The 25,004-nt window shown below is 43.9% G+C and overlaps 1 protein-coding gene across 6 annotated transcripts in view; it reads right to left on the bottom strand.

Moving 5' to 3' along the window:
* The window catches only part of AFF1 (ALF transcription elongation factor 1), a 227,663-nt gene that overhangs the window by 26,307 nt on the left and 176,352 nt on the right, over positions 1-25,004 (bottom strand). For all 6 annotated transcript variants that reach the window (XM_047717922.1, XM_047717917.1, XM_047717918.1 and 3 more), the window contains 9 exons: positions 23,535-23,691; positions 17,470-18,435; positions 8,135-8,238; positions 6,898-7,153; positions 6,069-6,160; positions 5,827-5,887; positions 1,815-1,951; positions 1,160-1,228; positions 397-534 (listed from right to left, as the gene is read on the bottom strand). In XM_047717922.1, coding sequence (XP_047573878.1) covers positions 397-534; positions 1,160-1,228; positions 1,815-1,951; positions 5,827-5,887; positions 6,069-6,160; positions 6,898-7,153; positions 8,135-8,238; positions 17,470-18,435; positions 23,535-23,691 — 1,980 coding nt within the window. The remainder of the gene's footprint in view (positions 1-396; positions 535-1,159; positions 1,229-1,814; positions 1,952-5,826; positions 5,888-6,068; positions 6,161-6,897; positions 7,154-8,134; positions 8,239-17,469; positions 18,436-23,534; positions 23,692-25,004) is intronic.

Raw genomic sequence — 25,004 nt, 5'->3', positions numbered from 1 at the left:
ATTTGGTTCTAGAAAGTTCTTATTTACTGAAATGCCAAGACAATATGTCCTACAGACAGAGAAAAGACTTTGGCTCTAGTTGGCTCTGCCTGTTTTGTGTTGTCAGACGTATCTGTAGATCCTCAAAGCTCTAAAATTTTGACCTGAGATTCTCTGTAATTATCTTCTTAAGTTACTGACTCAGCAGACTTATAACCTTTCCTTGACTTGTAACCATTCCTCAAAGAGGTAGAAATACACTAATAATTTAAGTTTAAGGAGCAATTCAGCACACAGATGTAACACAATTTTTGGAAAGCCAAAGTCATACAAATGGCTGCAAAAGCAAGAGGTAAACATAGAGGTATATAAAGGTAACCTGATTCTGAGAATTATTTAAATTAGACTTTTCATTACCTTGCAACGCATGGAGAAGGCGCCTGGGCAACTTTGAAAAGACTGCTGAAGTGTTCGTTAAGAGCACGAGAATACTTTATTGCTATATCTTTTTTACAACGAAACATCGCCATGTTCAAAATGGACTGGCAACGCATGCTATGAACATAAACAGAAGTGAGAGTGAAGTGTTACTTTTGTAAACACAAGTACCAGCACTACACAAAGCCATCTAACTAACTTTTCACAGTCTAAGGAACACACAGGGCTTTCCTCATCTACGTGAGGAAGAACATCTTAAGACTCTTACTGTTCACACTATCCTCAAAAGGAAATCAGACATAAAGGGGTGCCTGGGTGGCTCAGTCACCTGAGCACCCCATTCTGGATTTTGGCTCAGGTCACGGCTTCAGGGTCCTGAGATCAAGCCCTAGGTTGGGCTCTACGCTAGGTGTGGAGCCTGCTTAAGGTATTCTCTCTCTCCTTCTCTCTGTCCCTCCCCACAAAGTAAACATTGGTGGAAAAACACAAATACATAGAAATATCACTTAAGTTATGAGACCAAAGCATCTACTGAGTCAACAGTAAAATGGCGGTAGATGCCTTTCATAAAAAGTAACTATCAGTGGGATTAACCCCTTGCCCACACACTCTACTTTCTGGTATTGTTTTGCCTTTCACTATTAATTTCCATGTGAAGAAAACAAATTTCAAAATTTTTTTTTGTAACAGCAAAAGATGCAACAGCAAATACCATTTAGACAAGTGAAAAAAATGTACACACCATAAAACAGCAAATATTTTCTCTTGTGGAGCTGAGGCGTCTGAGAAGGATTTTAATGACATTATAAATCTATAGGAAAATGCAAAAATACATCAGGTTAACCAAAGGCAGTTAGAAAAGCCAAGGCGCAAAGTCATCTTATTTTGTTTGTCTTGGTTTTATGTTGATTTTCCTGAAGATGTGAAGACATGAAAACCACGCAGAAAAAAACCCCAGGCTTTAGAGCAGTAATTCAGGCCATTCAGCAAAGCAGGCAAAAACATGTCTCTTCTCTGGCCTGTCTACCTGCTGGGAACCACGTAGACTCAAGTCCTCACTGAGTCCCCTGCCCAAACACAGATAAAAAAGGGAGCTGACCCGGAGCTGCCAACACATCTGATAAGACAGCCAAACTGGAAAAACCCGCCTCTCCCTGAAAGGCCTGGCATTTCACAGTCCGCCTGGCAAAAGGACGGAGCTGGACCAAGTCCCTCCATTCTAGCACTTCAGCTAGGATACAACTTTCATGTTGGGCCCAAGAGATGGTCCTGGATCAGTAACTTTTTTTAAGGCTCTCTTCATTACGTCGTCTTCCTACTACATTTGAATCGATTCCAACAATAAAGGCGAGGACGGAGAAGCACGAAGGAAAATGGCAAAATGACACGGCACTTACTTAATGAGGTCCACGCTTTCTGCGTACACCGAGTAGGCCGACTTGCACGCCGGGCTCTCCGACTCCATGGCAATCCCGCACTCAATAAGGGACAAGGCGGCCTCCAAGTACTTAAAAGCCTTCCCAACCTTGTCCGTCTGCAGAAGAACATGGTCAGCATTAGGCCTCAGACAGACTTAACTGTTTATTTTCTCAACGACATTCTTTACCTCAGCTTCCCTCCACTGTCTTCGGTTAATTATGGCTAAGGAAAAGCCTGAGAATAACTCGAAATAATAACCCAAGCCTGCTGGCCCTGACCCGCTGCAAAATCTCCCTTAGCAAAAAAGTAGTAGGAAAAAGAAAACAATCTTACAAAGACTACTATCTCAAAGTCTTAAACTACATAATCAAACCAAGGCAGTAAGCACGTCATTGTTACGCATGTAAACTACTCACTATGTGATTCTCCTAAGAAGCAGATTTCCTACGCACCTAGACTGACGCAGACACAAATTTCTTTGTATGTGTTGAAGTTTATCATATAAGCAACAGGAAACATTATGGTTTAGGAGCATCTAAGGACTTCTGTCTAACAATAATTGTCTTCTGTATTTTAGAGCCAAACAGATTATCCAACCTCATGTGGAGGTCAGGGTTAAATGTGCAAGGCTATCCCTGGGCCAGCGAGGTTAAAACTTCAGAGTCCCTTAAAGGACAAGGAGAAACATGGAGGAGATCAAATCCTGGCGGTCACCTACACCTGAAGGCGTGCAGCATCGCGGACATGGCCAGCTCCTCCGGGACAGGGATGGCGCCTCCACCTTTCCTCTACACTTGCCATATGCACCACATGTTACGAGAGCAACCAATTCACTCGTATCCAAGTCTGCAGTTTCTGCTAATGCTTTCAATTTGCTACATTCAAAGAGAATTAAAAAGAGCCAAGATGCAAGTGGAGTATAAGGAGATGGTGACATATCGGCAAAGAAAGACAGTGTGGGGCTGCTAATTTTTTAAAAAATAACGTGGATCTTAAATATTTTTTCTAGAGAAAGTCAGGCTCAGAAAATCAGTAACAGTATGGAGGTTCCTCAAAAAGTTAAAAATACAAACACCCTATGATCCAGCAGATGTACTACTAGGTATCTACCTAAATTATACAAAAATACAGATTCAAAGAGGCACACGCACCCCAGTGTTTACAACAGCGTTAGCAACAAGAGCCAAACTAGGGAGAGCACGCCCAGATGTCCACCGACGGATGAATGGATAAAGATGTTGGGGGGAGTGTGTGTGTGTGTAAACATATATATGTATATATAAATGGAATATTACTCAACGATCAAAAAGAATGAAATCTTACCATTTACAGTGGCGTTGATGGAGTCAGAGTGTATTATTGTAAGTGAAATAAGTCAATCAGAGAAAGACAAATACTCTATGATTTCACTTATGGGGAATTTAAGAAACCAAACAGATGAACATAGGGGAAGGGATGGGAAAATAAAAGAAGATAAAAACAGAGAGGGAGGCAAACCATAAAACAGACTCTTGACTGTAGAGAACAAACTGAGGGCTGCTGGAGGGAATGGGTGGGAGGTGGCACTGATGGGTGATGGGCAATAAGTAGGACACTTGTGATCCAACACTGGGTGTTGTATGTAAGTGACGAATCAATAAATTCTACTCCTGAAACTAGTATTACATGATATAGAAAAATTAAGAAAAATTAAGAAAAACTTGAAACATTAAGTATTATATTTAGTAAGTGCTGTCAACTTCTTGTACTTGAAAAATATCTTATATGTTTAAGAAAAAGTGTTTTACATTTCAAAAAAAGAAAAGGAAAAAGAAAATTAGTGACAAAGAATAAAGATCAAATTGGCACGCCCCCCACTAAACCAGCGGTACATGGCTTTACTGGTTTGCTTCACTGGTGAGAATATAACTCCTCAAATTTGTTTACTTAATGCTATCTCTTTCATGGAAATTCCAAGATTTATACGGCCTCAGTTCATAAATGAAAGGAACTACAGTAAAAAGAACTATAGTAACTATATATAAGGTTACTATATAGTTACTATATATAAAATGACTATATAGTTATTATATATAAAGTTACTATATAGTTACTACATATAGTAACTAAAAAAAAGTATAGTAAAACAAAAAATTGCCAATATCCACTTCTTTGAGCAAAGTATTCTGTAAGGCTAACAATGACAATATTCCTGTAATAGCTTCCTGGGTTGCTCTGGAGACGGTGTTCAAGCAGTTGTGTCCTCACTTCCCTACTCAACCTTGAGTAACGCAGAGAAAAAAATACATTCCTCTATGCTCAGAGGTGCACTTAACTATGTGGAATGCAAAAGGGACCGATGTGAGACCTTGTGCAAGTAAGGAGAATTATTACTTTTCTTTATTTGACAGGGGGGTGGAGAGAGAGCTTGACAGCACATGCAAGGAGAAGGTGCAGAGGGAGAAGTAGGCTCCCCGCTGAGCAGGGAGCCTGATGTGGGACTTGATCCCGGGACCCTGGGACCATGACCTGAACTGAAGAAAGATTCTCAACTGACTAAGCCACCCAGGTGCCCCCAAATAAAGGAGAATTAAAGAAGAATAAAGAGGCTGCCCATTCCGGTTTTTGTCCAAACCAGAGTATTTTCAGAGTGAAATGAGCTATTATTAGGTATTAAAATGAGCTGCAACAAGGTATAAAGCAGGACTGAACTGGGCACACTGGGATATATGGGCAGCTTAGGTAGGGAGGAAGAAGAGGTGCATCTGTATAAATTAATTTGTATATAAAACAAAAACAAAGTTCCCTGGACTACTGTTTGAATCATGAAGGAATCCAGTGGCTGAAAGCGTGCAACGTCAACGTTAAGTTTTAGACAACCGGCTGACAAAGTACTGAGTATTTACTCTTTTGCAGATCTCAAAAGGTTCTTACAGTTCTGGCACCAACTTTGGGGTGCAGTCTGCAGGCAGCCAAGAGCATAAGCCAGGACCTGGGAGGGGGTGGCGGGCGGCCACCCTGCTCTTCCCCCGTGGCACAAGGTTCAATAGATGGTATTTGCAGGGGCTGAGGCTCAGAGAAAACATTAAATAAATAAAAGCCCCTGAGTCTTAGATGTTTGAACATGACAAAGGGCCGGCATTATCTAATTATACTGCCACAGCAATGTAAGAGCACATTTAATTATGGATGCAATTAACAACAAAAGCACCACTTCCCAGAAAGTTCCAACAGCCACTGGGTAAAGAGAGCTCATTTTGTAAAAGCATGTTTACCAACACTGCAATCATTATTACCTTCATCTTAAAACTTTACCTAAGGGCACTTGTCTACTCTTCCCTCGGGTTATTATCTCAAGGGCTTGGAGACAATTTTGGAGCAACAGACTACGTCAGCTTCCGTAATCTTTCAGGCGGAACACAAACTGATCAACTTTCAAGAGCAGAACACGCCTCCCACATCCAAAGAACTGACTCAGTGGCAAGAGGAAGCCCTCGTGTATTAAATCAGCACCAGGCAGACTAAACTTCCATTCATTTAGATACAAAACTTGTCACTAGGTACCCTGTATATTCGCCCACGTTCAGACTGAGTCAAAGCAAATAATTTCGCTAAGAATCCGTTACCCCTCACTTGATAAAACCCACTGATCCATGGGGCACCTTGGGGACTCAGTTGGTTAAGCAACTGCCTTCGGCTCAGGTCATGATCCTGGAGTACCAGGATCAAGTCCCACATCGGGCTCCTGCTCTATGGGGAGTCTGCTTCTCCTCTCCATGCTCTCTTTCACGGTCACTCTCTCTCAAATAAATAAATAAATAAATAAATAAATCTTTTAAAACAAACAAAAAAATCCACTGATCCTGCTTTACTTTGTGGCCTCCGTTGGCCCTCTCCCACCCCCTCCGTACCCCCACCCTCACCCTGGAGTTCAGTGATAAGGAATTCAATGAGACCACAGAGATCTTATCAGAAAACATTCTACCAAAGGGACGGAAGAGCCAAACTGACCATTAATTCTGCTTTCTGCTTCAACTTTTTGGCCTCCTTCATGTGAAAATCTGCTTGTTGTCTGAAAGAGAAGCAAAGACCAGGGGTGGGTCAAAGGAACCTGGAATTACTAGACTGGACAGGATGACTGAAGACTAACGGGGTGAAAAAGGCTGGGAGAAGCCAGGGCAGAGGAGGGGGGAAGCTGAGAAGAGGCAGAGGAAACAGGAGGAAAGCAGCAGCAGGAAAAGCCAGGGTCTTACCTGTCAAGCTTCACCGGAGGCTTCCCTGGTTTAGAGTTACCATTTGGCAAAGAAGGCACTAGAAAAGGATATGCAGTATCTCCAGAAGACCCCTTTAAAAAAAAAAATCATCATACAGGTCACACTCCAACAGTTAAAATCATTGACCTAAATATACCACCCCTCTAAATTAGCCCAAAGTAGTAGCTTAAAAAAAGAGGAAATCAAGCACTGTACAATTTAGCTTAGCAAAGCATTTTCCTAGCTAGATTCAGCTTAAACTGTAGGCTCTGAATGTACTGAGGACCACAACGATATGAGACAAGAATGTCCAAAAGACAAGATAACCAACAAACCTAATCATAACGTTTTCTCTTTGTCAACATGCACCCGCCCCCACCACCGCCCCTGCAGGTTGGCAGGAAAAAAGGACCTTGTATTTGAGAAAGTGGCTACTTTTTTCCCATTACGACCAATAATGTAAGTATTTGATACCAAGCATGCAAACCAAGAACTAAGCTGGGTAACATTTTTTTACTGCAAAACACCTGATAGGAAATTAACACAAAAATCTATTCCAATTTTTCACCCCTGAACCACTTTGTTAAGGAAGAATAAATAGCCTCTAAACTTACATGGAAAATTTACCATCTTTTTCACTCTCACAAGGAGAACTTTAACCACAAGTAACTCATTACTGCCTTATTAACAGGGATGAAGAGTCCTGAAATACCATCATGAGGAACCTCTCTTATTTGGGAACTTAAAGCTGTACTGATGGATAAAGTTCCATAAGTTCCAGCCATCATCCCCGCCCCCCACCTGCCCCCCGGCCCCACCACCAACTTACTTTGTGCTCCTGACAGCTTCCAGATCCCTTCCCCTCTACTTTTCTGTGCTTGGGAGCAGAAGAGTCTTTGTGGCTGCCCTTGCTACTACTGGCACTTTGGGGAGGGTCCTGGCTGCAGGGGTCGGCTTCCCGCTTTGGCCTCTTTTGTGCAGGCTTGGCTGGCTTCTGGGAGGAGGAGGAGGAGGAAGAGGAGGATGACGCAGATGGGGGTGGAAGCACTTCCTTCTTTGAGGGCTCAGAGGAGGGCCTGGATGTTCTGGAAGGAGACATCATGCAAAATTAACAAGACAGAACACGAGCCATATAACTTAGTAGTTTAGTTTTAAGAGAAAATGGCTGCTGACACCAAAAATTAAGAAATCATAGAGCACGAAATCCATTCTTGTAGAAAGGCCAAATTTCAGGGACTTTGGGTACCTCTGAGATATCTAGACCAATCTATAAATAATGGATTAAGTTGTATGGTTTGTCACTAAGCTCCCAGAGTCCACCACCCTACTCTCCCCCAAGTTAGTCTTATTAGCTGCTCCCCAACCTGTACCTTTCTCTGACAAGCAGGCTAGCCCAGATGCCACCTCCTCTTTCCTCCTCCATCCTCCCCTCCCCCATATCTCTGTTGGCTCCCACCCAGTGACACTCCGCACTTTCTTTTGCCAAGTCATTTCATGAAACGATTTCTTGAATAAACCAGAGAATGAATAACCGTTATTTTTTTATATTCACACCTTCCTGGAGCAACCCCCTGTCCTGTGGCCACCTTTCTCCAAAGCAAGGGACTTAGGGAATAGGCCTGGGCACCCTCGGTAATCGCCTGAAGAAAGAGCACTGAGCCCAGGCTCCCAGGGTTCAACTGCTAGCTCCAACTGTCAAGAATCTTGTGACTGTGAACAAGTCATTTTCTTTCTCTGTGCCTCTGTTTCCAGTTCTGCAAAGTAGGGATAATAATAATAGCACGCTTCTTGTTTTTGTGAAAAATTCTTTTAGAAAGAAATTACTTCCACATGTTCAGGAAATTTTCCATAGTTAAAATGTCTGAAAAACCTTAGTTTGGGCTCAACAAATTGTGATTTTGCAAAAGGTCCTCATGGATGAAAGCAACGTGAAAACAGAGTGCATCACCAAAATGAGCCCAATGGTGTGCTGATCTGCTCCTACCGCATAGGAGAAATGTTTTTGCCCTTCAAGACCCAGGAAGACTGGATCACCTGTCGGGGCTATTGCTAATCTCTATACTCACTTTGTTTTAGAAGATTCTTTGTGGGAGGATGAAGATGATGACTGTGACTTGGTTTCTTTCTCCGGTCTGGCTTTCTTGCTATCATGGTCTTTCTCTGCTTCAGCCTATTAGTGTATTATAACAAAGTACACTGTTAAAACACAGATGTACGGACAAAACAGAAAAGACTACACAGCAAAGGTAAAGAGAGTCACTGGACTTTCGGCGACACCTATACGCACACAGCAAACTTCTAAGTACCTATACTGTGTGTGTTTCAGGGTACAGAGGGAAGTAGACAATCGAGATTTGGTAATTTGTACAGAGACAGATTTTCGCACAAGGAAGGAGTATTCTTCCCACCCAGAGAAGGGAGGATGTCTATGTCTAAGTAAGGGCTGACAACAGGAAGAGTACGTAATAGTTCTCACCACATCACTGACGTTTTTCTAAATAGAAAAGGATCAATAAAGCATGCATATTCACAGCAAGTGACAAGGGATGATTTTATGAGTAAGGACATCCCCGTTTCTTTCAAAATGACCATCCACTTATGCCCACTAATTTATTCTTTGTATAAAATTAGGAGTGGAGTATTTAAGGCTCACTTTTCATCTAATGAAAAACAAGAATACTGTTGAGAAAGAAACAGGGTTACAAAACCCTCTGTCTGTAACTTACAGAGAGGACTAGAAAGACATACAACAAAAAGCGGTTACTTTGGGATTCTCTTTTTTCTCCTCCACTGACACAACTGTCTTCCTTCCTTTTTAAGAGACTGTCTTTCTCTCTCTATATACATATATGGGGACACATGTTTCTACTTCTCAAGAAACTTGGAAAAAATGAAGGATAAGTATAATTTTAATGAGGGAAGAGTACAAGCAGAATTCTAATTCTACAGAGAGTCACATACCTCAGAAACATCTGTCTGCACCAAATAAAGTGCAAGCTAAATACACGCAATGATTAAGAGAACAAAGAACTCTTCCCGGCAGAAGTCTTTCTCCCTGGTCAACAAGCAGACCAGGTTCACGTAGACTCAGTGACTTCACAGCGGCTTCCTTCCCACGGGTCTGAGCTCACAGAAGCACTCCATGGGAAGAACAGCAAGTGACAATAAAGTGATTGCTGGGAGTCCTTCAATTAATTCTGATGCTCATTTAGAACGAAACTCCTCCAACTGTCAGTTCACCAAGAGAGAAATCTGGGACACCACCCAGTCAATCTAGGACAATCCCTAAAAAACCTGAAATCCTCTGTTAAACCCTTAGAGGAAAGAAAACATTCTTCACGCTAACCGATTGTGAGAGGCCCTGATTTTCACCACCGTCTCTCCCTCATTCCCTAATTTCTACAAGAAAAATGAATAAATTAAGATGGGCAGAGCTTATTAATAAGCAGCTTGGCCCCGCTCAAAGGAAAGGGACTGGGAAAACCATGCCCTTCCCCCACCAGACATTCTGCAAACAAATGTGCCAGAGTGTGCCCGTTCTTTCAGCCCTTTGGGTCTCCTCTGGAAAAGCGTTTTATCTCTTGTTTCAAAATGGACCACTCAAGGTGGCTTACAAAGGTACAGGTTCCTTGGTGTGTACACAAGTGAGACTAGGAAGAAGGGAAAATGTGGGGAGAGAAGAGAAACGAAGTGCAAGGGAAGGCTTCCCCTCCTCCAGGCTGATTCCGCATGGCCTGCACATGGCCGACAGCCGCCAGACGGCCTCTAGACAGAACTTGGACATGGCTGGTCCAAAGTGACTAAGCTCAAAGACTCAGTGCACAAATGGGAAATGTAATTATTTTTATATTGATTAAATGCTGAAGTGGTGATGTTTTAGTTATACTGGATTAAATAAAAATTTAAAAATTATTTTCACTGTTTTTTTTGCCTTTTTGTATTTTTAAATGTGGTTACTAGAAAATTTAAAATCAGATTATGTGGTGTACTTTGTATTCCTAGGAGACAGTGCTGTGCTACAGTTTTCTAGAGGAGATCTGCAAACTGGGCTCTGAACTTTCAATTAGCAACACAAAGGAGGAATTAGGTTAGGGGTTAGGGTTAGGGGTGCCTGGCTGGTTCAGTTGTTTAAGTGTCCGACTTTTGATTTCAGCTCAGGTCATGATCTTGGGGCTGCAGGATCAAGCCCCAGTGTTGGGCTCTGTGCTCAGCAGGGAGTCTGCTTGAAATTCTCTCTCCCTCTGCCCCTCCCCTTGCTCTAACAGCAAAGGTACAGATTACAGATTAGAGAACAACAGAAATATGCTCAGAAATATAACCATTTATTACAGAAGACTGGAGAAAAAGCACCCTGGGGGACCCTAGTAAGGAGAGAATGTGACGTAAATAAACAGGCACATCTTAAAGGCATAGCTGAAAGAGGAGAGGGAATTTCACACAGCTGTTTCTCTTGTGGCCTTCAGCAAGGAAGTCGGGGCCAGCAGCAGAATTCTGGAGCACAATTCAGAAGAAATGAAAGGCGCTGGCACATGCCAGGAGAAGCCTCCTGGGGTTCCACACAGCACACAGACGCCCATCAACAATTCGTAATGGTGACCCTTGATAGATCATCAAGTCTAGCAGAGAAGAGAGAGTAATCTGGAAATGACTGGGTTAAGATAGAACCTTACTATTCTCCTTGTCAGTTAAGAACCTACTGTGCCCAAGTGTGTCTACCACCGGTGAGCCCACTAAATTCCCCTCCGTTTTAGATTAAGGGCTGGGAAGTTGGCCCAGCAACCAGTGTGAGAAGATGGGGGATTTCTCTCTGCGCAAAGTCACAGATTTGCTGAACTATCCAGACAGGCATTAACTTGTACACATGGTAGTTAGCAATATATACTTTTTCCAGTGGAAGGTAATTAATGACACATAGGATAAGTCCCCACGGGAAAACTAGGCATAAACTGTCCACAAGGTTACTTCCTCAAAGGTTACTTCCTTTAAAAAAACAAACACACACACACACACACACAAACAAAAAACAAAAAACAAAAAAGCCCACCAAACCCCAGAGGTGGAATGAGAGTTCATTTTTGTTTGTCTACCTTCACACTGCTTAGGGCATGCTGGTTAGGACCATAAACCAAAGTGGCAGACCTTAGACACCACACATGAGTATAAGCCTGTCACAAGGAGTCAGCCCTCACGAACTGGACACACCCCTGGCTTGTACCAATCAGTGACTTAAGAGAACCGCTACAAAACCCCCAAGAAATCACCAAACACAAACGCTGACACTAACACGAAACGCCCGTGTTGGCGCTGACTAGAGTACTATGCTCACGGCACTGACAGGCAGTGCTGACAAACCATCACATTTTGTAAGCTGGGACAAAGTAAGCCATTAAACCCAATGAGCAACATTTCCCCTCGTGATGGCCCTTGCCTGCCTGACCTCAAGCCTGGGGGCCTAAGGTGAGGGTCTCTGTACATTGTGCACTTGAAACGCCATCATCTGCTGTCTGGAACAGTCACAGAGGCTTCCCTGGAGTAAGCATTTGTGAAGTGGCACAGAAAGTAGGGTGAGTGGCTGAGGTCCCCAGGAGCAGACCCAGTGCTACAACTCTAAGCGGCTGGATTTAGGAAAGGGCCCTGAAACAGCACGCCAAGCAGTACTGAGCGGCGAGAAATGCAGTCTTGAATTCCGAGGCTGAAAAGCAGGAGGCAAGGTGTTCTTCAGATGTTTCTGGGACAAGCAGCCTTTTGAAGATGAGACGAGGGTGATGTACTCTCTCTTCAAGAGGACAAAGAAATCTCCTGCGCCCTGTGGGTTAGCCACAGGCCAAGCCCCATTCCAGGGAACCCTGTGTCTGCTCTGGGCTTTGGGCTTCCCTTTCTCTAGAGGGATAAGCGCATCGACAGCACCTGCATCTGCAACAGGAGGAGGCTGGGGGCTGGTGACTGGTTCGTAACTGACCTGTTTGCTTTTCTTAACCTGTGGGTCAGGCGGCCAAGGATTACCTGCCCGAGGCTGCCCCACCCGCAGAGTCGCAGTCAAGTCCCAAGACCATAAAAGGAAGAGCTCAGGCTGTGCTGGGCCAGGTTGGCTGCCAAAGAAGAGCTCCTGCAGGGCAGCCGCAGGCCTGCCCCAGCATCTGGCTCACCGTCCAAGTACCCACAGGTAGCAAAGGGAAAGCGAAAGCAGCTTTTCCAAAATGGACACTCATTTTAGGCCACAGAGTTTCTACCAGGAGCTTAGCTACAACAAAGCCAAGGAGCATTTAAAAGGGAAACAGATGTAGAAGGTAGAGGGGCGTGGGGGTGGGGACGCGGCACACTGGAGTGGCAGGAATGGGGACAGCAGAGGGACTGAGCCAGGATGACACTCTGTCAGAGTCAGGATACCACCAATCTCAAACCTCTCTCCAATAATCCCCCCCAAGAAGACACTTGGCCACCAAAAAAAAGAGAAACCAACCATCGTGTGTGAAAGAGAAGAACATCGCTAGACCACAGGAGCCAGCGCGAGCTCCAGACCTACTTTTGCTAAGCAGCCAAGTGATGTTAGAGCCTTCCGGGATCCCATTTAGAAAAGGGAACAGCTGAGCTAGTGACCTGTAGTATTTTAGCGCTCAAAACTCTAAGACCGTTGTCTCCCTCATGGAAGCAAGCGGGCTTGGTAGCACCTGGGGACAGGAAAAGTAGAGAAGCAGCCTTCTGGGAAACTCAGGATTTGCCTCTGCAGGAGGTTCACTAAGACAATGACACAGTGGACATCAGGTCCAATTAGCACCAATAATGAGGGCAGGGATTGAGAAGACAGATTACAGTCACTAGGATAAATACTACAGAAAAGGAAAAATAATGCGCTTTCCCCTTCTTCTTGGTGAGGAAATACACAAGCATCAAGATCGGTTTAAAACAGCCTCAGCAGGGGTGTCTGAGTGGCTCAGTCGTTAAGGGTCTTGCCTCTGGCTCAGGTCATGAGCCGGGAGACCTGGGATAGAGCCCAGCATCAGGCAAGCCTGCTTCTCCCTCCCCACTCCCCCTGCTTGTGTTCCCTCTCTCACTATGCCTCTCTCTGTCAAATAAATAAATAAAATCTTTAAATAAATAAATAAAATACAACCTTGGCTACCATCTCATACAGTTATGATGCTCTTCTTAGGGCAATTAACAAGGCATGAAGAAATCAGACATCAGTGACTTTAGGAAACTGTAAGGCATGACTTTTCAAACCCTCGATTTTGAAGAAGACTAACGGGAAATGTTGGTCTGAATAAACCATCAAGGAAAGACAGTCAGACCCTGGATACAAGAAGGGACTGAATGATCTGCAAGCAACAGAAACACAGTTTCCCACGACATCCCAGAACTTCCTCTTCCCATTCCCCAAAACTGACATAAATGACAGCTCCGAAATGTTACTTCCAAAAATGCCAAAGCTTCTTGGTCAGAGAAGCAGTTATTTTGAAAAATGAAAAGGCAGACTTGAATGAATATACCTCCTTGTTTGGCTATCTGTCTACACAATGGTTAGGACAGTCTGGCATTTTATTTGAGAGGCGATCCAGACAATGACTGAAATTAAATGAGATATTACAGGGACACCTGGGCGGCCTAGCCGGTAAAGCGCCTTCAGCTCAAGTCATGACCTCAGGGTCGTGTGAGATCAATTGCTTTATCTGGATCCTTGCTCACAGGGGAGCCTGCTTCTACTTCTGCCTCCCGTTCTGCCTGCCTGTGCTCTCTCTTGCTCGTTCTCTGTCAAATAAAATCTTAAAAAAAAAAAAAAAAAGAGAGAGAGAGAGAGATCTACAAAATGCCTAGAACGCTTAACCCGCACACGGAGCGCCATGCATGTTAGGCGTACTGTTAGAATGATCTCGACTGCACTGGGCTGACTGTGTTTATTCTACTGTACCTCTCGACTTCCATTTGTCCTCACGGCCTGGGAAACATAAGCATGGTTTACAAACTGTTGAAATGAAAACACAAGTTGTATTTGAAGTTCTAAACTATAAGCTAGATGAAGAAATTTGTGGTTTTTGTACGGAGCACTACGTCAAGTCACACCTATTTTCTCCCACAGTTTTCTCCATTTTTCGTCATGAACTGCCCCCTGCCCAGTCCTTTAAAGGAGTAAGTACTTTTCTGCAGAGGCCATGGCTGACAGCTTCATCAGAGCTGCTTTTACCCACCATTACGTCCTTAGGGTGATCTTCTGCTTTTAAGTCTAAAGTGGCTTCAAGGATCTGTTAACCTCCCCAAAATTTGTGCTACATTTTGCACCACGAAAGGAAGAGACAGGATTTAAGCGAAAAACTAACGTTCAGGGGCGGGGGGGAGGTGCCTGGCTGCCTCAGTCAGTAGAGCATGTGACTCAGTCTCACGGTGATTGAGTTTGAACCCCATGACGGGCATGGAGTCTACTGAAAAATCAAAAAAGAAAACAGAGAAAAAAAACAAAATTTCACTAATGTGAAGGATCAGGCACATTCTTCAACTGCTCAGAGAGTTTTCTAGTGTTCACACTTAAAATGAAAGCAATGAACAAACCGTCACCATCCACACTTGTGGCAAAGCGCTGAGGCTTGAACAGAGACCAGACCTGCCTGCCTCGGGGCCCAGGCACACAAACTGGGGGAGGCAGCCGTTCTGTGGGAAGGCCCGAACAGTGGGAGTCAGGGCCCTGACAGGAAACAGGGGAGCCCACCCACTCCGGGAAGGAGCTCAGGTTCATACTCCCAATATTCATAATACCTGGAACCCAGCAGAATAAAACCAAAAGACCATGATTCTCTGATCATGAAATAAGTACACAGTTGGATTATTTTCAAATCAATTTATCAGACAGCTTCTAACTAGTGACATACTTTAGGCAAGGAATTCCTCACTGCCTAGATCCATGATGTCGAAGGAGCCCACCAGAGGATACTCTCGGTCCAAAGAACCAGCTTTGTACAATCCCCAGCCCTGCTGTACGGCTCTGCTCCAGCAGTTCCCAGCTCTGCCAGACATCAGGATTCAAAAAACACCAATGAAGGGGGCAAGAGAGGGGGTGCAAACCCCACTGGCGGCCATAAATGCTTCCGGAGTGACCATCATGTGTAGCCAGGGTCTGGAACAGACCAGTCTGGTTCAGACCCCGATCTTGCCGGTATCACAGTGGAGGGGCAAAACAGTTCCCAGGGGCAGATCTCTGCTGCCTGCCAAAGCATTCAAGAAAGCATATATCTGATTCAGCTGAGAGTCATTATTTCTCCATCCTCTAGACAGAGAGCTAAGTGAGCTGCCCTAGTGGAGCAAGGCCAAGGGCTGGGAACAGCTCTTTAGAGGGCACGACTCACATACTCAACAGGGAGAGCTGAGACTCCCATTCCAGAGCTGCAAGCAATGCTTCTAGATTTGCACTGGGGTATGGACTGGGCTGAGAACTGTCTGCGGAAGCCTCCAATTTCTAACATTCCCAATTAGTACCTATTTTAGAAGCAAATACTTTGCCCCACTCCAGCTAATGCAGAAGGCTCACTAGAGACTAGGTAAGACCATGACGGTTGGGAGATGAATGATAAAAAGATATCGCAGGAGGAAGGGGGCGTAAAGGAGTGCCTTCTTAAAAAATATTTATTTTAGAGCAAGCGAGCAAGAGAGAGAGCATGCACAGGGGGAGGGGCAGAGGCAGAAAACCTTCAAGCAGACTCCCCGCTGAGCACGCAGTCTGATGCAGGGCTTGATCCCATGACCCACGAGACCATGATCTAAGCCAAAACCAAGAGTAAGAGGCTTAACTGGCTGAGCCACCAGGTACCTCCAAGGAGAGTACTTTTGAACCTCTCTTGGGAATATGAGATGTAGGGACCTTTTTCCTAGCCAGGCCCATCACAATTTCATCCATAAAGTTTTACACTTTTTAACACACACCCAGACCATCTTAAAAGTTATCCAACCTGGGAATATACCCTCTTCTAGCTGAAACAGCACTGACCAGAACCGGATCCCACCCAGCCCGAGTTGTCGGCTGCAGTTACGGTGGTGATACACACCCTCACGTCTCATTCAACAAGCTTCTGGAAAAAACAGTCGCCCTTTGCCATTTGATAAAGTCATGTTATATTTTTAACCTAGTGGAGTAATTGGTTGAATCACAGACAGGACAGCAGGCTTCATGATCTTTCTGTCCTTTGTTATTCTTAGCTCAACCTTCAGGACTGAGTAAGAAGTTTTTTTGTGTACTTATAAGAGTGTTAAAAAAATTTTTAACCCTTGTCAGCAGGAAAGAGTTGGCTCTTCTTGGGCCTTTCACTCTGAATCTTGAACAAATTTGGAAAGAATGCCACTGGAGGAAAAAGTCACTTATCTTTTGCCATGAAGCACCAGCAACAGTGTATCAGGAGCTCAGTGATTCAAGATCTAGGAAGGAAGGAAGGAAGGAGTCTGTCCAAAACAGTGGTGTGTCCAAGTTAACTCTGGATCTTAAGTGGTGTATGAATGGTTTTTGTTTTTTTAAAGATTTTATTTATTTCTTTAACAGAGAGAGAGAGAGAAAGAGAGAACCTAAGCAGGGAGAGCGGAAGAGGGAGAAGCAGACTCCCCGATCACCAGGGAGCCTGAGGTGGAGCTCAATCCCAGGACCCTAGGGATCATGACCTGAGCCAAAGGAAGACGCTTCACCAACTGAGCCACCCAGGTGCCCCATGAATGTTTCTCTTTCCCCATTTTGTTTGTTCCTTAAATGAAATTTCCAAAAATTGTGATAACAAAATGACAGATTTTCAATACCTCGTAATATACCATTATCAGTCCTGTTTATTACTCCACAAGGTGTCCTAACCGTGTGTCTAATAGCTCTATAACTTTTTTTTTATAATGTTCTGCTTATGAATAAAAGCCTTTTATAGAGGTCACACATTCTAAATCTGGTGGTTTCAAATTAATGAGGCGCTAGGCAGCCCTGAGTTAAAACACAGATGTAGTACCGGTGCTAAATGGGTCAGACCACGGGAGAAAGCCGGCGTATGGCAGTTCTTTCAGTAATTCAGAACACTGATTAACATTTCAGTTCATGGAAGATACTCATTTCTAGGGCAGAACTTAATAATGGGTTGGGTGGTAAATACCAATGTTATCATAAAAAATAAAGGTGTACCCCAAAATGCTACATTATCCTATAACAAGATATCCTTTTCCATGCCTGCTGCACTTTTTCTCAAACTAGCAAAACTGCTGAAGGGATCTAGCATTTGCTACTGCTTGGAGGCAAAGTGGGAAGCCTGTAGGTCCACAGTGACAGGGTCATTCTGGTGTAGGAGCAAAGGCTACATGAGATCAGAGCAGATTTCCCCCCTGTCCTAAGACAACTCAGGGCTCACAGCCAGCCCCAGGCCAACAGCAGGTACAATCCACCCGCTTCACTCACCTTTCTTTTTTTGGCCAACTTGTTTGAATTGTCTGCTCCTCTCTTCTCCGACTCCAGCTTCTTCCCTGCGGGGGGCTGCTTGTCCTCAGGTTTCCTCGGACGGCCCCCCTTGCCAGGAAGCTGGGGTATCCGAGAAAGAAGGTCCAGGGTTATCTTCACCATCAAGATTGGTGGGGGAGGAGTGTCCCTGAGTGGGGACAGCAGCTTAGGGTCTCTCCCAGGTCCTGGGAGCTTGTCCTTCCTGCGGTCCTCCTGGACGACCACAGCGCGCCGGCAGCCACTAGTCCTGCCGCTGCTGCCACTGCCACCGCTGCCATGAGGCGGGCCCTGGCTCTGCGTCAGGGGAACCAGGGCAAAGTGCTCGGGGCTCCTGGCCCCCACATTGTCCTTCGTGGGCTCTGGGCCCGAGAGTGCCTTTGAGGGGGCCAGCGGCCCGCTCCTGTGCTTCTTCCGCTCGCTGGGGCTGGGTGCCGCGGGCTTGGGCTCTCTGCTGTCTCCGGCACGGGGCCTCCCTTTCGTCTTCACCTTGGGCTTGTCTTTGGAAGGCTGGTCTTTGGAGCCGTATGGAGGGGGTCCTGGCTCACTTTCCACCTGCAGGCCGGCCCGTGGGTCTGCCTGGGCCGAGGCCTTGACAGGCTTCTTGGGTTGTTTGGTTCCAACGGTCTGCCTCTGCAGGGGTTCCTGCTGCGCGGGGGACTTCTGACAGCTTCTCTTGCCGGTGTGGGGGCCTTCAGAGGAGCCCCGAGGGGCTTTGCTGGAGCTTTTGAGGGGAGGATCTTTGGATTCCGTGCGCTCTTGACCGTGACTGGCGGTGGGGCCGCTGCAGTCGCCCCCACCCTTGCCCTTACTGTCCGGGTGCCGAGACGGGGGCTCTGCGTTCCCCTGCGCGTCTGGGGGCGCTGTGGGCTGGCTGACTTTGGTCAGCCAGTTGTCCAGCTGCCATTTGTTCGTTGTGGGAGGCTCAGGCTAAAAACAAAGGACAAGAGAAAAATGTGAACTGACCAAGGATGATAAGCTCTTCTGTGTTAGTCAACCAATTGTACAGGACTCCCCCAGGGAGATGCAGCCATTCCCAAACCTAAGAATTCGGTCCTTTTTATCCTTCTCTTAATTACAGGTCAGAGTCTCTCTCTCTCTCTTCCCCCCAACCCAGGTCAGAGTCTCCTAATAATTAACTCTTAACACAATCTTCCAATCTGTTTGTACTACATGAATTTTTGTTGTAGCACATGCTGACTAATGACAGACCATGAGGTACAGACCACTGACCACTGCTGAGAAATCTTTGTAATATTAAGTGTTTTGTTTTCATGGTAATTACAGTGCGATTTAGACAGAACTGACACATTTTGGCCTGTAAACAATCAGAAAATAAAGGGAGAAATAAAGAATGAACAGAATCCTTTTATCAAAAGGATTTTCAGAAGGCTAATGAATAAATTAATTCTTAGTGATTACCTACAGGCTTTATTCTGTTTTCTGAGACACTTTTCAATTGAAAATGACCTTCCTCAAGACTTGATTTCATCTCTTTACTTAAAAACATTCAACATTCATACATGACAAGGCTGGCAGTATATCACGGATTACAGCCTGACTTTCAAATTTTCACCTTGGTAAAAGAACAAGTGAAGTCATGTTAACCAACTAAATTGGTCGCTAACTTCAGTCCCACTTGAATTCTTTAAAAATCAAACATTAAGTCTCTTGTTAGGGACAATCTTATCTGAATAAGATCTGTTTTTCTGAGAAACACAGGGAGGCTCCAGAGCACACAATTAAAGCGGTGAGATTAGACTGATGATATGTACATCTGATCCAAGGAATAAACAGAGTTCCTGATTTCTGGTATCTTAACTGTTGTTTAAATCTTTGTTGCTGACTGACTACTGATGAATCCCAACAGGTCTCTCTAAGTAGATTATTAAAAGCAGACCCAAGGACATTTGGATCTCCAAGTTCCACTCTATGTCTTGCACATAGTGGTGGACGTGAGATATTTACTTGAGCATTTCCACAGGCATATTACTCTATGTACACATCTTACACCATATGGAAATAAATTCGCATCTAAAAGGGTGGGCAATGATTACACCTTTTGAAAGGGCAGTACATCACCGACATGCTACATGTTTCTAAGACCCATTCATTCTGATGGGTGGTTTGTATGAATCATATACATAGTGCACCAGGATGTTAACTGAAAGATATTCCACGTGGAATCTAACTGGTGAGATGACAGATAAGGAGATCACTGCAGTAGGTGGACGGTATTTTACAGGGAGAGATGGCTAACAATTTTCCTGAGTGGAACGTCCCAAACAATTCAACTCTGTAAGAACACAACAACCTAGTACAGCGAGACATGCGGATATATTGTAAATAGCTAGGAAGAAGTTACGTTAAAAAATGATCAGGTAGGTATTTCCTCGGCTTGGTATTTCCTCGGTTCCAGAAGAGGAACTTTAAGGAACCAGGTATGACTAAACTTTGGCCACAAAGAGGGCTGCAGAACTGTTTTTTCTGCCTGCCCCTTACTGCTGCTTAATCTAATAGATCTCCTTCAGTATCAACGCTACACCCAGGCTCTCATTTGAATTTCAGAGCAGGGAGGAGGGAAGAAGGAAAGTGCCCTAGAGCGCCAGGCATTTATTTTGCCACAGGAAATCTAAAACTGTATTCCATATTCTGAAAAGACAGGAGGATGGTGAAGGGTGGAGAAAAAGATCAGCACCCAATACCTACTTGTCAGACAGTATTTCCTGCAAACACTTTAGGGGGTGGTAATCCAGACGGCTAACTGGGGACAAGGCATTAGGATATATCCTTTGCCACTCACCTTAGGAACTGAACCCTTCAAACTCTGTCTTGGGAGGGGTGCGGCTCTCCCACCTGGGAGGAGTTCACAGCCCACTGGAATCACTGACATACTCTACAGGAGAGGATTTATTCATGAACCAAAAAGGAAAGTCATTCCTGGTATAGATAACATCTGCTCTCCCCCCACCCCAAAACAGGGCAGTATAAGATACATTTAGTAGGAATGTCCTACTAAAGGAATGTCCTGATTACAGAAATAAAACACATTTTCTTCTACCGTGGTCCTAAAAATGTCCAGAAGGCAGGCATATGGCCCAAATGCAGGGTAAAATTGAGTCTATGTACCCAGACAAGGAGAAAGGGTAAGGCCAATCCTTTCTACAGACCTGCTATGGAGACGGGAAAATGTACAGAATTCTTTTAAGGTCAGATATTTGGATGTTGGGAATGGGAAAAACTTTAACATAAGGGATCGACTGAAACGGATTTCACAACGAATTTTAAGTCTAAGTGCTGGGTAGGATCAAGGTTTGGCCTTTGCTTTCTTGTCCTGCCTTTCCTCGTGCCCCACCGCCAGCCTCCCAGGGCTGGCGCAACCCAAACACTGCACACTGGGCATGAAAAAATACCGGACTGGTTTTCATTTGGCACCTTCATAAACGTCTGTCTGTCCCTTTACATCTCCTAACTCCTCAAACTGTCAGAAGTTTGTGTATTTTAGGATGAATTGTAATGCTGAATAAAAAGTTTTGAGGTATACACAAATATGCCCTTTTTATTATTTTATTTTTAGTAAAAACATCATCATTATTAGTGAGTAGGAGTCCTAAAATGAAAGGAAAAGAAAAAGAAGAGAAGTGTGAGAGAGGCCTGCTGTCATAGTAAAAAAGACCTCAGAGTTAGATGGCCATGGGCCTGAATCTTGGTGTCGCTACCTTTTCACAGGGAAAAGACAGCTCCCCATCTCACAGGGTGGACAGAGAGCTAAGTCAAATAATTCATGGAAAAGTACCAAGTGTCTAGGAGGCAAATCAACAAAGGCAGTTTACTACAAAAAACAAACAAACAAAAAACTGGACAATGAATTGATTAGAAAACTAAGGAGATCCTCCTTGAATAACTAAGAATAAAAGCATTTTTTTCTGAACCGAAGCAATAAAAAGACGACGGCTTGTCCATCCTACATATTCTGAAAAGCTGAGATTTACATTTTGATTCACACTATAAAGCAGACACTGAAAGTGGCTTTCCCCCAAGTTCGCCGTCAGCCCATTGACAGACATAGGACATTTGAGATCTCATAAGATCACTGGACTACTTTGTCAAATGAACTTAAAATGGAGCCATAAAAAGCAAAATTCTCAGTGTTAAAACCAGATTTTTAAAAGGGTGAGAAAGTTAAAACAAGTAACTGTGGCCTATTGTGGAATTCATGTTACTCTCACACAGATTTACAAAAAGGCAGGTATTCCTTTTCAAGGCAGAGAAGGTCGTTAAATACACTGGAAAAAATCAAAGACCCAGACTAAGTATTTCTGGTGAAGTCAAGTGTCAGGATATGACATATAAACTGTGTCCCAAATCTAGACAGATCTGCTCATCAACACAAAGGTACAAATAGGAGCCTCTTTGGTAAGGTGCTTTAAAAAAATAAAGTAGGATGGGAACATTTATTTTTCAACTAAGAGTCTCTAAATCTACTCCAGTAACCTTCTGAGCAGTAAGATACAACGGATTCAAAAAAAGATACAATGGTTTCATTAATACAAACACCAGATTAAATTTTTCTTTCAAGTTTCAATTATTCAGCCAAGTCTGTACCATTTCCATTTTATTTCAACTAAATTTTATTATTTAATCTAATTCTCTTCCTTCTTTTATCAACCAAACAAGCATGCAGATTTTTCTAATTGAATAAGGTGAGACATAAAGTAAAGATCTTATAAACAAGGAAGAATCACACAATTTGTCCACAAAGCCTAGTCAGTATCTTTTTCCCTGAGGCACAGAAAAATGATTTCAACAGTAATTAGTATCACGCAAGGAAACATTCCCCAGAAATACAGAGAGTAGTGTCCAAAATCTGAAAGGCATTTTAAGTGCAGTTAATGCTGATTCATGTTTATTCACGCCAGAAAATATTTATTGAGCACTTACTCTGTGTCAGACATAAATTCGTATCTAACAAAAAAATGACAGTTATTTTTCCAGCCTCCCTTGCCCTCCCCCGGCTGTTAAGCTCACTACGTGTTCTCCAGATGCATTCGGTTAATGCTCTAGTGGAACTGCCTTGATTGCTGCACGGCAGAGACAAACACCGGGAACTTTTAACGCTTTCTTAATCAGAAAGGCTCTTTCCCAGGATTCCCATCTAAAATATGCAGAGTAATTTTCTCTATACAAGCTGGTCTAGCTCACCAAGAATGTCTTTCTTCCCTTTTCATGCTGGAAGACTATTGGAAGTAGTCTTCCCCAGCATAATTTTTACATGGCTACTCCAAGTTTTGAGGGCATCTGGCAGCCCAGATTGTTATTAAACTTCTTGTGCTCAACGATCCATAAAAAAAAAAACAGAATAGTATAAATCCTCCAGATAAACTTAATGCTGGCGATTTGCCGTCTCATCCGTTTATCTTACAGAATTTCCCAAGGGTGGGTGACAGGCAAACACAATTAACCCTGTTTCACATGGAGCAAAGGGAGCAAGAAACAGCCCTGGCAAAGCCACTTGGCCATCCATTTAATGCATGGCTTTTAGTGATTCAAAAATAGAACCTCTGATGACTTATAGTAGTTCACGTTCCTGCCATCTGCTAAACTGGGCTGCCTCCTTTTGATTTCCTTAATTCATGCATTCCTGAAATTTCAAAAAGAATTTTCATTAAGATTAAAACAGCAGCCTACTAAAAAACGAGTTCTTTTTTTCAATAGAAGAGAAAAGAAAATGGTGTGCAAACATTCTTAATGAGTTGCTCTTCCCAACAACGCTAGCAACAACAGAGAAGAACTTATCATTTTAAACAGGAGAGAGAAGACCGCTCTCCCAAATCTCTCGTGCCGAACGTCTGGTAAGAAGTCAACGGAAACGGCAGACTCTACGCAGCACGGGAGTCGGAAACAGCCGTCCCAGGGGGGCAGCACCACTCAGCCCAGGGTCAGCACTGGCCCACAGCAGACTCTAGCCCCGAAAGACAGGACGCCGCCATCTTAGATGGCCTCTCTGCCTCCTGGAGGGGACACGGTACCTCAGGAGCCGGAGTTTCTAGGGGCTCATTCTCTTCGCTGTCACTTGAGCTGCTCTCGCTCTCCGAGTCCGAGGAGCTGTCTGAGTCACTGGTGCTCTCTGACTCGGCGCTGCTGGAATGTGCTGAGGCCGCTGCTGCTGGAAGTGACTGCGGGGCACTGCGAAGCAACCCAGACAGAGAGTCTGAAGACACCTCACAAGGTGGATGTTTTCCCTCTCTACGTATTTCCCCTCTTGGCCACTTTGTTGCTACTCAAAAGAAAGGGCCTCAGTATTACCTAATATTACTAAATCAACCATACCATCCAGTTCAGAGAAAGGCCCAGAGGGGCTCAAAAACCAGTGAAAAATCCTTAAAATAGCTCACCAAAGAATTACATAAAAGAGAAGCCTGTGGAATTTTGCTCCTCAAGAACATTTTGAGCCACAAAATTTACATTTGATGGTTTACCAAATTCTATGAGAATCTGGTAAACCAGAGCATGGACAGGCCGCCTATTTTTCTAAGTAAAGTTTTGTTGGAACATGTCCACTCCCATTATTTTACATATTCTCTATGTCTGCCTTTACACCCTAGAAGCAGAGCTGAATAGTTTCCAGACAGGCTAGACGGCCCACAAAGCCTAAAATACTTACTTTCTGACCCTTTAAGTTTACTTTAAGTGGGTATATATTAGCCCAAAGAAGTTAATTTACCAAAGAAGAACAAAAACATTAAAATCTCCCTCTATTCTCTATATGAAAACTACCCAAATGGTAACCAGAGAATATTGAATATACTGAATATAAATGGGTGTTCCTCTAGACAGTGACCTCAAAGGTAATCCAGTCACACTCTTGGGTAGGATGATAAAAGAGGCCTTTCTTTACAACTGGCTTAGCATCACCCCCCAAAACCACCCAAAGCAGAGATTAACTACTCCAGTTTTAAGAACAGGGCAATCAGGGCATGTGGGTGGCTCAGAGAGTTAAGTGTCTGCCTTTGGCTCAGGTCATGATTCCCAGCTCCTGGGATCGAGTCCTATGTCTGGCTCCCAGCTCAGCGAGAAGTCTACTTCTCCCTCTCCCTCTGCCTCTCCCCTCTGCTTGTGCTGTCTCAAATGAATAAATAAAATCTCAAAAAAAAAAAGGAAGAAGAAGAAGCAGGTGGTGGCAATAATTCTAGGTCAGTGAGAAAACACACAATGATCGCACTCCTGGAGACACACACAGAATTTCACAGCCCGTCTTAAAAATTTGCCCTGGATGGAATTAGCCACAGCAATAAATCAATAACTGAAATCTTGAAAGCCTCCACATCTACCTAAAATATGAAATAACTTACTAAATGAAATTGTTTATTAAAATAAGTAGAAAAAAATATTATATAAAAGTCACTAGTTGAAGTAATTTTAAAACACACACACTATGCTATGATGTAATTTCCTCATATAAAAACGTTACATGGAGCTTGTGATCCCTTTCACACTGG

Source organism: Lutra lutra, chromosome 2, assembly GCF_902655055.1.
Source record: "Lutra lutra chromosome 2, mLutLut1.2, whole genome shotgun sequence".
Lineage (NCBI taxonomy): Eukaryota > Metazoa > Chordata > Mammalia > Carnivora > Mustelidae > Lutra > Lutra lutra.
The sequence above is the reverse complement of the archived record's forward strand: the minus strand, read 5'-3'. Positions and strand labels throughout refer to the sequence as shown.